This window comes from Physella acuta, unplaced genomic scaffold, assembly GCF_028476545.2.
Source record: "Physella acuta isolate Inbredline_101_S28 unplaced genomic scaffold, ASM2847654v3 ptg000017l, whole genome shotgun sequence".
Taxonomy (NCBI): domain Eukaryota; kingdom Metazoa; phylum Mollusca; class Gastropoda; family Physidae; genus Physella; species Physella acuta.
In genome coordinates, this window is record NW_026731537.1 from 1,026,137 (window position 1) to 1,040,768 (window position 14,632).

The 14,632-nt window shown below is 37.5% G+C and overlaps 1 protein-coding gene across 18 annotated transcripts in view; it reads left to right on the forward strand.

Annotated features, from left to right (window-relative positions):
- LOC131937266 (protein diaphanous homolog 2) overlaps positions 1-14,632 on the forward strand; it is a 45,253-nt gene that overhangs the window by 21,806 nt on the left and 8,815 nt on the right. For all 18 annotated transcript variants that reach the window (XM_059294636.1, XM_059294576.1, XM_059294585.1 and 15 more), the window contains exons 5-22: positions 412-539; positions 1,094-1,162; positions 4,014-4,077; positions 4,397-4,530; positions 4,907-5,015; positions 6,160-6,270; positions 6,653-6,771; positions 7,276-7,392; positions 7,839-7,957; positions 8,819-8,991; positions 9,243-9,629; positions 9,835-9,949; positions 10,617-10,709; positions 10,853-11,049; positions 11,970-12,056; positions 12,306-12,458; positions 13,293-13,422; positions 14,176-14,298. In XM_059294636.1, coding sequence (XP_059150619.1) covers positions 412-539; positions 1,094-1,162; positions 4,014-4,077; positions 4,397-4,530; positions 4,907-5,015; positions 6,160-6,270; positions 6,653-6,771; positions 7,276-7,392; positions 7,839-7,957; positions 8,819-8,991; positions 9,243-9,629; positions 9,835-9,949; positions 10,617-10,709; positions 10,853-11,049; positions 11,970-12,056; positions 12,306-12,458; positions 13,293-13,422; positions 14,176-14,298 — 2,428 coding nt within the window. The remainder of the gene's footprint in view (positions 1-411; positions 540-1,093; positions 1,163-4,013; positions 4,078-4,396; positions 4,531-4,906; positions 5,016-6,159; positions 6,271-6,652; positions 6,772-7,275; positions 7,393-7,838; positions 7,958-8,818; positions 8,992-9,242; positions 9,630-9,834; positions 9,950-10,616; positions 10,710-10,852; positions 11,050-11,969; positions 12,057-12,305; positions 12,459-13,292; positions 13,423-14,175; positions 14,299-14,632) is intronic.

Sequence of the window (14,632 nt, forward strand, 5' to 3'; positions counted from 1 at the left end):
CACACCATCAACACTACACACCATCAACACTACACTCACCATCAACACTACACACCATCAACACAACACACCATCAACACTACACACACACCATCAATGCTACACACCATCAACACTACACCCCATCAACACACAACACCATCAACACTACACACCATCAACACTACACACCATCAACACTACACAACATCAACACTACACACTCACCATCAACACAACACACCATCAACACTACACACACACCATCAACACTACACACCATCAACACTACACACCATCAGCACTACATACCATCAACACACTCACCTACAAAGCTACACACATTCAACTTTTAGCCTATAGTATTTTGTACAGAGTTGACAAGCAACATGTTTACACTGATGACTTTATTTTTTGCTTATGTTCCCACAGGCCAAAGGTGGAGAGCTGGATACCCCACAACATTTTATAGCTGAACTTTTAAACCCTGACATCAAAGGTGCTAAACGGACGGCAGTCCTAGAGGCCTTGAGAGTCTCACTGACCAGTAAACCTGTCAGGTATGTCTTGACTGGACAGTTACATTGACTTTCTGACAACTGTAGTCAAACTATTGACTGGACAGTTGCATTGACTTTCTGACAATAGTAGTCAAACTATTGACTGGACAGTTGCATTTACTTTTATGACAATAGTAGTCAAACTGTTGTCTGGACAGTTGCATTTACTTTCTGACAATAGTAGTCAAACTGTTGACTGGACAGTTGCATTGACTTTCTGACAATAGTAGTCCAACTATTGTCTGGACAGTTGCATTGACTTTCTGACAAGAGTAGTCAAACTGTTGACTGGACAGTTTTATTGACTTTCTGACAATAGTAGTCAAACTGTTGTCTGGACAGTTGCATTGACTTTCTGACAAGAGTAGTCAAACTGTTGTCTGGACAGTTGCATTGACTTTCTGACAAGAGTAGTCAAACTGTTGTCTGGACAGTTGCATTGACTTTCTGACAATAGTAGTCAAACTGTTCCAGTAAATTAAAATCTTATATTGGGTTTGTAATAAAATTACCTGGTGTTCTTAATACTTATTTAATTATTTTTTTTTACACAGTTGGGTCCAGGAATTTGGTGAAAGGGGACTTAACTCTATCTTAAAGAATTTAACCTACTGCTGTGACAAGTAAGTTTATTTTTATAACCAATCATTAAGTGTTCAATATTTAAGGTTGAGAGAAATATTTAAGTATTAATGAACATTTTTAAAATCAAATGTGGTTTTTTTTTTTTGTGTGATTGTTATTAGTGTTGGATGCCAACACACCTCAAAAAAAGTTTGTACAGCTACACAAATAAAAAAAAAATTCTGAAAAAAAAACAACCAACAAAACCAATACAACCTTGATCCAAGTCTGTTGTTATCTTATAGCTATAGGTACTACGAAACCTCAGAAAAGTTGAGTATATCATGCCCAGACACTTCTCATCTATTCCCTTTATGCCTTGAACATTCTTCTAAATTGATATGAATACCTCTTGTAGCTGAGAATGTTTGGAATTAAATTTTTTAAAGTGCTATTAACACTATTTGTTAGTTATTTGGTTTTTTTTTCATCCATATTATGACAATTTTACATTCAATGAAATTGACGGGAGAAAAGTATCAATACATTTGAAAAAACTTGTTTGGCCGTCAATCCTAGTCCAGCACAAAGGAAATAGAATGGCATCAAGTGTTATATTTTTTCATTACTAGCATTCTGTTCAAACTTGTAAAATAAAAGATGGTGCTAAAACTCCATTTTTTTAAAACTGTGCCTTCAGTAGCCACTCTTTAGAGTATCTTTAGGCTTATCAAAGTTAACTCTCCTATGTGAATAAGTTAATTAAAAATAATTAAATAACCTTCCCCTCAAGTTTGCATCTCCTCAAATCTAATCTTGTCTTATCAAGGACCTAATTAGTAAGGTTCTCCTATCTCCCCCCACCCCTCTCCCAATGTCTCGTTATTGTCATTAAACCTCCTAAAATACATTCAAGCTGATGAGGGTTTGAGTGAATAGCTCGATGTCCTGCTACCCTGCTGGATTTTGTGTTGGGTACCCACACATTCTGTTAGTGCTGACCTCACATCAAACTGGTGTGGGATACAAAAGTCTTTGTGTTGGGTACCCACACATTGTCTTAGTGCTGACTTCAAACTTGTGTGGGATACAAAAAACACACAAAACCTTCACAAGATGTGAATATTGGCACTAACTGTGAACTCATACAAAACCTTCACAAGATGTGAATATTGGCACTTACTGTGAACTCATACAAAACCTTCACAAGATGTGAATATTGGCACTTACTGTGAACTCATACAAAACCTTCACAAGATGTGAATATTGGCACTTACTGTGAACTCATACAAAACCTTCACAAGATGTGAATATTGGCACTAACTGTGAACTCATACAAAACCTTCACAAGATGTCAATATTGGCACTAACTGTGAACTCATACAAAACCTTCACAAGATGTCAATATTGGCACTAACTGTGAACTCATACAAAACCTTCACAAGATGTGAATATTGGCACTTACTGTGAACTCATACAAAACCTTCACAAGATGTGAATATTGGCACTTACTGTGAACTCATACAAAACCTTCACAAGATGTGAATATTGGCACTAACTGTGAACTCATACAAAACCTTCACAAGATGTGAATATTGGCACTAACTGTGAACTCATACAAAACCTTCACAAGATGTCAATATTGGCACTAACTGTGAACTCATACAAAACCTTCACAAGATGTCAATATTGGCACTAACTGTGAACTCATACAAAACCTTCACAAGATGTGAATATTGGCACTAACTGTGAACTCATACAAAACCTTCACAAGATGTGAATATTGGCACTTACTGTGAACTCATACAAAACCTTCACAAGATGTGAATATTGGCACTAACTGTGAACTCATACAAAACCTTCACAAGATGTGAATATTGGCACTTACTGTGAACTCATACAAAACCTTCACAAGATGTGAATATTGGCACTAACTGTGAACTCACACAAAACCTTCACAAGATGTGAATATTGGCACTTACTGTGAACTCATACAAAACCTTCACAAGATGTGAATATTGGCACTAACTGTGAACTCACACAAAACCTTCACAAGATGTGAATATTGGCACTTACTGTGAACTCATACAAAACCTTCACAAGATGTGAATATTGGCACTAACTGTGAACTCACACAAAACCTTCACAAGATGTGAATATTGGCACTTACTGTGAACTCATACAAAACCTTCACAAGATGTCAATATTGGCACCTACTTTGAACTCCTATACAAAACCCAGCATATTTCAGCATTTGATGGTTGTTTCTATACATACCAAATATACTTTGTTTATTTGCTTCACTCAACAAAAAAACACCCTCTTTGTTCCCCTCCCCACCCACATATCACCTATGTTCTCACATTGTTACAATTCCTACATCTATCCACACACACATCATATTGATAGAATTTGTTGTCCACTACTGTTGGTTTGTTTTCCAATGTTTGATTGTCATTTTTATGATATGGTTTTGTTTTTAATTAGTGTAATCAAAAAATGTGTAAACATTTACACATTGTATATGCATGTGTTATACTAATTTGAAGCAATGGAGATTTCTAAATTTTACAACTGTTTAGATACTATAGCTCAGACACATTAAGATTAGAAATAACTTTGATAGAATCCTATTTTCTTTGGTGTTTGGTAAACCTAAAGAGCCCTGTTTTAGTGACTAACGAATTAGCCAGTTGTCTTGCAGGTTGAAATATCGTAAAGAGAATCAACATGGCATCAAATATTCTTCTCAAATTCCTTTTTAGCACATTTTTTCAGTGCCTATTTGAGCTTCTAAACTTAAAAATTTAATTTGAAAAGAAAAATAACATGCCTAAGTTGAGGGAGGTCTGTTTGAAAACTGAATCAATCAAATTTGTTTAATAACTGTAGCTCACCATTTCTCCTCAGTATTTCGGAGCGGAGAAGTACGTATGAATGTGTGCGATGCTTGAAAGCTTTCATGAACAACAAGGTTTGTAGAACTGTGATCCATGTTTGTACGTTAGCTCCACCTGTATGTGCTCCATTTATTGTTCCAACAGTTTGACAGACATTTGTTGGTGGCTAAATTAAGTTCAATCTTGTTTAAATGTGGTCTGTACATTGTATCATGTGCATGCTACCAAGGTCTATGTCCATTGTGCAACATTGAAATACTTAGCTATAATTAGAGAAAAAAATACTATTGTTTAGTGTGTATGTCTTAACAGTAGATACGTACAGTATTCATGCTTTACACAGCAAGCATGGCAAGCAGCATGTGTAAGCATGTTTTTGTACCAATATTTCAGTTTGGGCTAAAGAGTATTTTGGACCATGAGGAAGCTTTGACCATACTGTCCCGTACTGTGGACCCAGCAGACCCACCCACAATGCTTGAAGCTGTTCGTTTGTTGGCTGCCATGTGTCTTGTGCCTCCTAATGGGTATATTGTAAACATTTTATCTGCTGTCTGATTGGCTGAACAAGTGTAGTGTAAACAGTGTATCTGTTGTCTGATTGGCTGAATGCATGTTTGAAAATATTGTATCTGCTATCAGATTGGTTGAATGGATGTATGGTAAACAATCTACTTGCTCTCTAATTGGTCAATTGGGAATTTTGTAAATATAGTCTCACTGGTTGGCTGAATGTGTTGTTTTTTTTTTTGTAAAAAATTAACTTAGTCTTACTACTTAACTTTTGTTATGCTGTTTTTAAAGAATAAAATTACCGTTACATTTGACCACTAAATTCAGTTACAGTTTTTTTTAAAAACGTTGCACCAAAATATTGCATGAACCTGTTGTTTTCTGTTACAGCCATGAGAAAGTTCTAGAAGGGATGACAGTGTGTGGAGAAATCCGCAACCAGGAGAGGTTTAACCCTATCATCTCTGGGCTGGGTATGAGGGATCAGCCTGCCATGCAGGTAAGGTTTTTCTCTTCATGCTGGAGCTAGGTTAGGTTTTTCTCTTCATGCTGGAGCTAGGTAAGGTTTTTCTCTCCATGCTGGAGCTAGGTATCTCACTGTTTAAAGTAATATCATGGTTGAGGTAATGTTGGTAATGCTGCAAGTTGAACTAGTATAATGGTTGAAGTAATGTTGGTAATGCTGCAAGTTGAACTAGTATAATGGTTGAAGTAATGTTGGTAATGCTGCAAGTTGAACTAGTATAATGGTTGAAGTAATGTTGGTAATGCTGCAAGTTGAACTAGTATCATGGTTGAAGTAATGTTGGTAATGCTGCAGGTTGAACTAGTATAATGGTTGAAGTAATGTTGGTAATGCTGCAAGTTGAACTAGTATAATGGTTGCAGTAATGTTGGTAATGCTGCAGGTTGAACTAGTATAATGGTTGAAGTAATGTTGGTAATGCTGCAGGTTGAACTAGTATAATGGTTGAAGTAATGTTGGTAATGCTGCAGGTTGAACTAGTATAATGGTTGAAGTAATGTTGGTAATGCTGCAGGTTGAACTAGTATAATGGTTGAAGTAATGTTGGTAATGCTGCAAGTTGAACTAGTATAATGGTTGAAGTAATGTTGGTAATGCTGCAAGTTGAACTAGTATAATGGTTGAAGTAATGTTGGTAATGCTGCAAGTTGAACTAGTATTATGGTTGAAGTAATGTTGGTAATGCTGCAGGTTGAACTAGTATAATGGTTGAAGTAATGTTGGTAATGCTGCAAGTTGAACTAGTATAATGGTTGCAGTAATGTTGGTAATGCTGCAGGTTGAACTAGTATAATGGTTGAAGTAATGTTGGTAATGCTGCAGGTTGAACTAGTATAATGGTTGAAGTAATGTTGGTAATGCTGCAAGTTGAACTAGTATAATGGTTGAAGTAATGTTGGTAATGCTGCAAGTTGAACTAGTATCATGGTTGAAGTAATGTTGGTAATGCTGCAAGTTGAACTAGTATAATGGTTGAAGTAATGCTGGTAATGCTGCAAGTTGAACTAGTATAATGGTTGAAGTAATGTTGGTAATGCTGCAAGTTGAACTAGTATAATGGTTGAAGTAATGTTGGTAATGCTGCAAGTTAATCTAAAATCCTTGCATATGTCCGCAGGTGGCCTGTATACAGCTGGTCAACGCCATCGTCTTCACCCCAGATGACCTGGACTTTAGGATGCATTTAAGAAATGAGTTTATGCGAGCTGGACTCATTGATCTACTGACTGTAAGTCTTGACCAAATATCTCTTTTACTTAGAAGTTCGTTTTGTTGGGGAGTACATGACAATATGGTCCATGATTATTGTGGTCCATGATTACTTTGGTACATGACAATGTGGTCCATGAATATTGAGGTACATGACAATGTGGTCCATGATTACTTTAGTACATGACAACATGGGCTATGTTTATTCTAGTACATGACAGTATGGTCCATGATAACTGTGATACATGACAATGTGGTCCATAAATATTGTGGTACATGACAATGTGGTCCATGTTTATTGTGATACATAACAATATGGTCCATGTTTATTGTGGTACATGACAATATGGTCCATGTTTATTGTGGTACATGACAATATGGTCCATGTTTATCATGCGCAGTGGCTGGAACAACAAGGGGACATGGAGCTACAGACCCACGTCAAGATCTTCAATGAGCACAAGGAAGAGGACCAGGAAGATTTCTCACATCGCTATGACAACATCAGCATGGAGATTGAATATCCTTTTAGTTTATATGGGGGGGGGGGGGGGGGCCGAACAAATAACATCAGCATGGAGATTGAATAACCTTATAGTAAGAGGGTAATGGAGTGTAGCTAAATGGTCTTGGGGTATCCTAGGACCATATGTCATCAAGCTGAAGACACACACATTTTCTTATGCATAATTGTTATAATCAAAGTTCAAGACACCTTAAATGTAAGATAAGCCTAAATAAAATAGGCAGCTGCAAAAAGTTCTGGATACTATAAAACAGTACCTGATAAGTATTTAGATTTTATAATTTCCTGTATTTGCTTAATCCTTTTTTGTTGGGAAACATGATGGGTTGCTGTAGTTAACCTTTTCCTCATGTATGGAAGTTCCCACTGAAAGGAATGTAGGCATGCATCAAACATTGGGGAGGGGGTAGCTCTATTAGTAAAACTAAGTAAAAATAAGAGTAACCATAACCAAGTTGTGGGACCAAAAAATGTTGGAAGAAACCTTAACTGTCCCACAGATCCTAGGGCTTGTTTTAATCTTATACTCAGCTCCGTGAGCAACACAGTGGCCGAGCCATACTTCCTCTCTATCCTACAGCATCTTCTGCTCATCAGAGATGACTTGTTTGCTAGGTGAGTCTCTGGTTGCTTGACTTGGTTGCTAGGAGAATCTCTAGTTGGTTAGACTTGTTTGCTAGGTGAGTCTCTTGTTGGTTAGACTTGGTTGCTAGGTGAGTCTCTTGTTGGTTAGACTTGGTTGCTAGGTGAGTCTCTGGTTGGTTAGACTTGGTTGCTAGGTGAGTCTCTTGTTGGTTAGACTTGTTTGCTAGGTGAGTCTCTGGTTGGTTAGACTTGGTTGCTAGGTGAGTCTCTTGTTGGTTAGACTTGTTTGCTAGGTGAGTCTCTGGTTGGTTAGACTTGGTTGCTAGGTGAGTCTCTTGTTGGTTAGACTTGTTTGCTAGGTGAGTCTCTGGTTGGTTAGACTTGTTTGCTATTATTTTCTTTACATACTGACTTGAAAGTTAATTTTAAACACCAATTTGTGGGCTCACAGATGTTTGTGATGTGAATGTTTTCAGGCCGCAGTACTACAAACTGATTGAAGAATGTATCACACAAATCGTCCTCCACCGTAGTGGCTGCGACCCAGACTTTAGATTAACCCAGAGATTTGAAATTGACGTGGAACCTTTGCTAAGTAAGATTTTTTTATTGTGACAACTCGACAATTTAAATAATTTGGGGAAAAAACTTTGCAAAAAAATATTGCATTAACCATTAATGTCCCATTCATTCTACCAAAACTCCACCCATGACGGCCCAATGTAAGGAGCATAACTCTGTATGATCAAGAGAATAGTTTCACAAAATATTTGTTTTTGTCTAAATGAAATTGAAAATTAAGATAAAAAGTACTGCTTAATTTTGGGAATAAACCTGGCTTTCCAACAGTATTAAATAGAATATATTATATTCGGTACAAGTACAGAATAAAAATAAAAAATGTCGGAGAAAATTCAAAACAGGTCATTTTTGGTAGTCAACTTTATTTATTTTTGTCTAAACAACTATGCATCGAATTTAACAGTTAAATATCAATTTGGTTATGTTTAAGATATATAATTCATAAAATACATGCCTAGATACGTTTAGAGGCATTATTTTATTTTATTTTTAATATTAAATCTACTAAAAATAGGACAGATGAGTCTAAAATTTCGAGATAGAAAGAAACTTTTATTTTTTATCTTTCAAAAGCGCCATTGAAATTAGAAGACCGGAAAAGGATGCTGAAAGTATCCGACTTCCTGTTTAGTTAAAAATTAGGATTTGTAGGCCAAATTTTAGTGAAACAAATTTAATTTTTCTATGCGTATTGTAAGCGGGCGGCAGCGGGCGTTACGGGACATTAACGGTGTCGGGCGGCAGCGGGCGTTACGGGACATTAATGGTTAACTTATCATTTACTGTTACTTTCAAATTATTTTCAAATTTGATTTGTGTTTTTAGCTTTAATTTTAAATTCAATTCAGTCCAACTATTGTAAAAAAAATTTCAGATACCTTGTCAGAAAGATCAAAATTTGAAGACACTGGTGAAATGAGTGTAGCAGACATGACCATTAAGTTGGACAATGCCCTGACGGCCAAACAAGAGTCAGAGGCCAAGGCCACCAGTCTAGAGGGCAAAATACAACAGTATGAGCTAGAACTAACACAGCTGAAAGAAAAAGTATGTAACCCCCCCCCCCCCCCCCCCCCCCTGCTCCCTCCTCTTAACAGTGGTAAAGATTAAAATTAGTTTTTACATTTGGTGAAATTAAAATAATTTTATTTTAGAATTAATTTTAATTTTGCTTGAGCCAAAGTTTAAAATTTGAAAACTAGAAGCATGAATAACTAATGTGATGTCTGTGTTGTTGTGTTTTACTGCTGTGTACAGGATCATATCAGTATACTAATGTTGTTGTTTGACTTTTCTAGATCAGTCAGGGCATTGGGGCCAACATCAGTGCTGTTCTAAACAAAAGTCCAGGTGGACCCCCACCCCCACCTGGGGGCCCCCCTCCTCCACCCCCTCCTCCCCCTCCTCCTGGTGGCGGCCCTCCTCCACCCCCTCCACCTCCCCCACCACCTGGAGGGGGCCCACCTCCCCCGCCACCTCCCCCACCATTTGGAGGACCCCCTCCGCCACCCCCACCCCCTGGGATGGGTCCACCACCTCCACCAGGTATGGGCCCCCCTCCTCCGCCTGGTATGGGTCCCCCACCCCCTCTTGCATTTTCCCCACCTTCAAACCAGCTGCCTTTTGGAATGGCACCCAAGAAGAAATATCAGGCTACCAACACCAAGAGATTAAACTGGAATAAAGTAAGAGATATCTCTTATCTTAATCTGATACCTCAGTGTATCCTAATATTTATTTTATTCTTGTTTACTTTTTGTTGAATTCATACATCTGTAGCTGTACCCTTATTTTATTGCTGTTGATAGCTGAACCCATATTTTATTGCTGTTGATAGCTGAACCCATATTGTACTGCTGTTGAAGTTAGCTCTATCTCCTGTTTCCACAGCTGAACCCCAAACAGCTAGAGAAAGATTCCATCTGGGTGCAACTAAGAGAAGAGGAATTTGAGAGCCCAGATATTTTTAGCACCCTAGAAGAGATGTTTTCCACAAAAGCCCCACGTAGGTTTTTTAACAATTTTAACTCAACTTTACCTGTGCTGGTGGAAACAGTTTAATACAATTTATTTTTTTATAATTTAAAAATTTATTTCTCAAATTTTACTTACATCCTGGCCATACAATTCCTTTATTTAACAATAGTAGGGAGTTTTATAATAAAATTGCTTGACTTAAAATGTACCATGACTACACTCCCAATAACACTTGCCCCATCCATGACTACACTACCAATAAGATGACAACACTACCAGTAACATCACAACACTCCCAATAACATGACAACACTCACAATAACACTTGCCCCATCCATGACAACACTACCAGTAACATCACAACACTCCCAATAACATGACAACACTCACAATAACACTTGCCCCATCCATGACAACACTCCCAATAAGATGACTACACTCCCAATAACATGACTACACTCCCAATAACATGACAACACTCACAATAACACTTGCCCCATCCATGACAACACTCCCAATAAGATGACTACACTCCCAATAACATGACAACACTCACAATAACACTTGCCCCATCCATGACAACACTCCCAATAAGATGACTACACTCCCAATAACATCACTACACTACCTATAAGATGACCTCACTCCCAATAACACTCATCTATCACTACACTCCCACTTACTCTCTCCTTCAGCTAAAAAAGAAGAGTCACAAGCCACAGAGAAGAAGCCAGCCAAGAAGGGGAAAGAACTCAAGGTTTTAGATATGAAATCTGGCCAGAATCTATGTAATTTTTGTTTTTATGTTATTTATCTTCCTAGTCAACCTAGGAAAATTTAGAGAGTTCAACATTTTTTTACATGTAAAGTTTGAATAGTTCAGATGTAGTGGTTGTTAGTAAACTGACAAACTTGGTTGTTGGTATTGCAGCTATATTGTTGGCCTCTATAAAGATCCCCTACACTGAAATCAAACGGCGAATAGTGAGCATTGACGAGGCCAATCTGACGGCAGCCATGTTGGAACAGCTGATCAAATACATGCCCGAGCCTGAGGAGATGAAGAAGTTGTCAGAACTCAAGGAGGACTACAGTGAGTTGGCCGAACCTGAGCAGTTTGCTGTTACGGTCAGTGCATCAACCAACCATTAAAGTGTGTCTGTTATGGTCAGTGCATCAACCAATCATTAAAGTGTGTCTGTTACGGTCAGTGCATGAACCAACCATTAAAGTGTATCTGTTACGGTCAGTGCATCATCAACCAACCATTAAAGTGTGTCTGTTACGGTCAGTGCATCAACCAACCATTAAAGTGTGTCTGTTACGGTCAGTGCATCAACCAACCATTAAAGTGTGTCTGTTACGGTCAGTGCATCAACCAACCATTAAAGTGTGTCTGTTACGGTCAGTGCATGAACCAACCATTAAAGTGTGTCTGTTACGGTCAGTGCATGAACCAACCATTCAAGTGTGTCTGTTACGGTCAGTGCATGAACCAACCATTCAAGTGTGTCTGTTACGGTCAGTGCATGAACCAACCATTAAAGTGTGTCTGTTACGGTCAGTGCATGAACCAACCATTAAAGTGTGTCTGTTACGGTCAGTGCATCAACCAACCATATAAGTGTGTCTGTTACGGTCAGTGCATGAACCAACCATTAAAGTGTGTCTGTTACGGTCAGTGCATGAACCAACCATTCAAGTGTGTCTGTTACGGTCAGTGCATGAACCAACCATTCAAGTGTGTCTGTTACGGTCAGTGCATGAACCAACCATTAAAGTGTGTCTGTTACGGTCAGTGCATGAACCAACCATTAAAGTGTGTCTGTTACGGTCAGTGCATGAACCAACCATTAAAGTGTGTCTGTTACGGTCAGTGCATCAACCAACCATTAAAGTGTGTCTGTTACGGTCAGTGCATGAACCAACCATTAAAGTGTGTCTGTTACGGTCAGTGCATGAACCAACCATTAAAGTGTATGTGTGCAGGTGTCATTAAGTGTACAACCTGTCATGTTTGGCTGACATTTGTTGACTTGATGTTCCAGATGTCATCCATCAAACGACTCGTCCCACGTCTCAACGCCTTGTTGTTTAAGATGAGGTTTTCTGAGATTGTCTCCGACATTAAACCTGTGAGTACAATCTGGGTTTTACAAATTTGTCTTTAAAAATACTGCCAACACTAAATGTTAAGTTCTGATCCAATCAAACTGTTCTCTGGACCTAGTGTCTGCCCAATACTAAATGTTAAGTTCTGATCCAATCAAACTGGACCTGGTGCCTGCCCAATACTAAATGTTAAGTTCTGATCCAATCAAACTGTTCTCTGGACCTAGTGCCTGCCCAATACTAAATGTTGACTTGTGATCAACAATTCTCAGGACCTGGTGTCAGCCACAGAGGCTTGTGAAGAGATCAAGAACAGCCGCAGGTTTGCCAAACTTCTAGAGCTGCTCCTCTTGATGGGAAACTTCTTGAATTCTGGATCTCGCAATGCCCAGTCCATTGGATTTGACATCAGTTTCTTAACCAAGGTGGGTAGAGACATACTCATGTTATTGTTACAGTTGCTGTTGGCTGCTGATTCAGTCCTACAGCACCTACTTTAACATGGCTGTAGTACAGAGTGGCTAAATATTTTAACATCAAGTCTGTGTGGCTAAATATTTTAACATGAAGTCAGTCTGTGTGACTAAATATTTTAACATCAAGTCTGTGTGGCTAAATATTTTAACATGAAGTAAGTCTGTGTGACTAAATATTTTAACATGAAGTCTGTGTGACTAAATATTTTAACATGAAGTCAGTCTGTGTGACTAAATATTTTAACATCAAGTCTGTGTGGCTAAATATTTTAACATGAAGTCAGTCTGTGTGACTAAATATTTTAACATCAAGTCTGTGTGGCTAAATATTTTAACATGAAGTAAGTCTGTGTGACTAAATATTTTAACATGAAGTCTGTGTGACTAAATATTTTAACATGAAGTCAGTCTGTGTGACTAAATATTTTAACATCAAGTCTGTGTGGCTAAATATTTTAACATGAAGTAAGTCTGTGTGACTAAATATTTTAACATGAAGTCTGTGTGACTAAATATTTTAACATGAAGTCAGTCTGTGTGACTAAATATTTTAACATCAAGTCTGTGTGGCTAAATATTTTAACATGAAGTAAGTCTGTGTGACTAAATATTTTAACATGAAGTCTGTGTGACTAAATATTTTAACATGAAGTAAGTCTGTGTGACTAAATATTTTAACATGAAGTCTGTGTGACTAAATATTTAACATCAAGTCAGTCTGTGTGACTAAATATTTTAACATGAAGTCTGTGTGACTAAATATGTGAATGTTTTTCTTGTCAGTTGGAAGGGACCAAGAGCCAGGATAACTCCACAACAATGCTTCATTTCCTGGCACAAATCTTGGAAGAAAAACATCCGGATATCCTAGGGTTTATAGATGAAACAATACACATTGAGAAGGCAGCAAGGGGTAAGTGTCTACACTTATATCACTGGGACCATCAGATAACAATACACATTGAGAAGGCAGCAAGGGGTAAGTGGCTACACTTATATCACTGGGACCATCAGATAACAATACACATTGAGAAGGCAGCAAGGGGTAAGTGGCTACACTTATATCAATGGGTCCATCAGATATTTATACAACTGTACACAAGACATAGCTCTATGGCCAACCATTAGAAGAACAGCTCTAAGTCAGTGTGGAAGGCAGCAAGATAAAAATTAATATTAAAAGAAAATTCCAGCGAAGCTTTAGTGTAATATAGGCTAGCTGCATACCCGTGCTTCACTACGGTGAATCTTTTTTAAATGTTCAAACCTGGGAACAGAACAAACATTTATAATCTTAATAAAATATCATAATATTGAAATAAAAAAATTTGCGGCTCTTTAAAAACTAGGAAATTTTGTAAATTGCAACTTTTGGCTCTTCCGTCTCAAAAGGTTGCCGACCCCTGGTATATGCTGATGTAATTATTTCTATTTGAAAATAAAAGTATAAAATTTTTTTTTTTAAAGTTGTGTATAGCAATGATGGAAGGAAGGAGTGACACACTACCTGGGTGCTTATATTATAGATTAAACTTAATATTGTTGGTTGATAGGTTAAGTTTTAGTTTGTAATTTTGAACCAAAATCTTGTGTCCAATTTTTTTCTTTTAAAATGTTTAGTTTGTAATTAGTAACCAAAATGATCATGTCCATTGTTTGTCTCCAGTATCAGTTGAAACCCTCCAGAAAAACATCAACGGCATGGGCAAACAGATCAAAGATCTGGAGCTGGACCTGAAGAACATGGGCAAAACAAATGATCCTGATGACAGGTTTGGGGAAGTCATGAAAATATCCTTTGTTGCTTTCAGTGGAGGGTAGAGTGGTGAACTGTTTTTATTGCTCACATTTTGTTGAAGGCATTTAGTTGTAATAACATTTTGTTGCGCACATTTTGTTGAAGGCATTTAGTTTTAATAACATTTTGTTGAGCACATTTTGTTATCACATTTTGTTGAAGGCATTTAGTTTTAATAACATTTTATTGCGCACATTTTGTTGAAGGCATTTAGTTTTAATAACATTTTATTGCGCACATTTTGTTGAAGGCATTTAGTTTTAATAACATTTTGTTGAGCACATTTTGTTATCACATTTTGTTGAAGGCATTTAGTTGACCACAT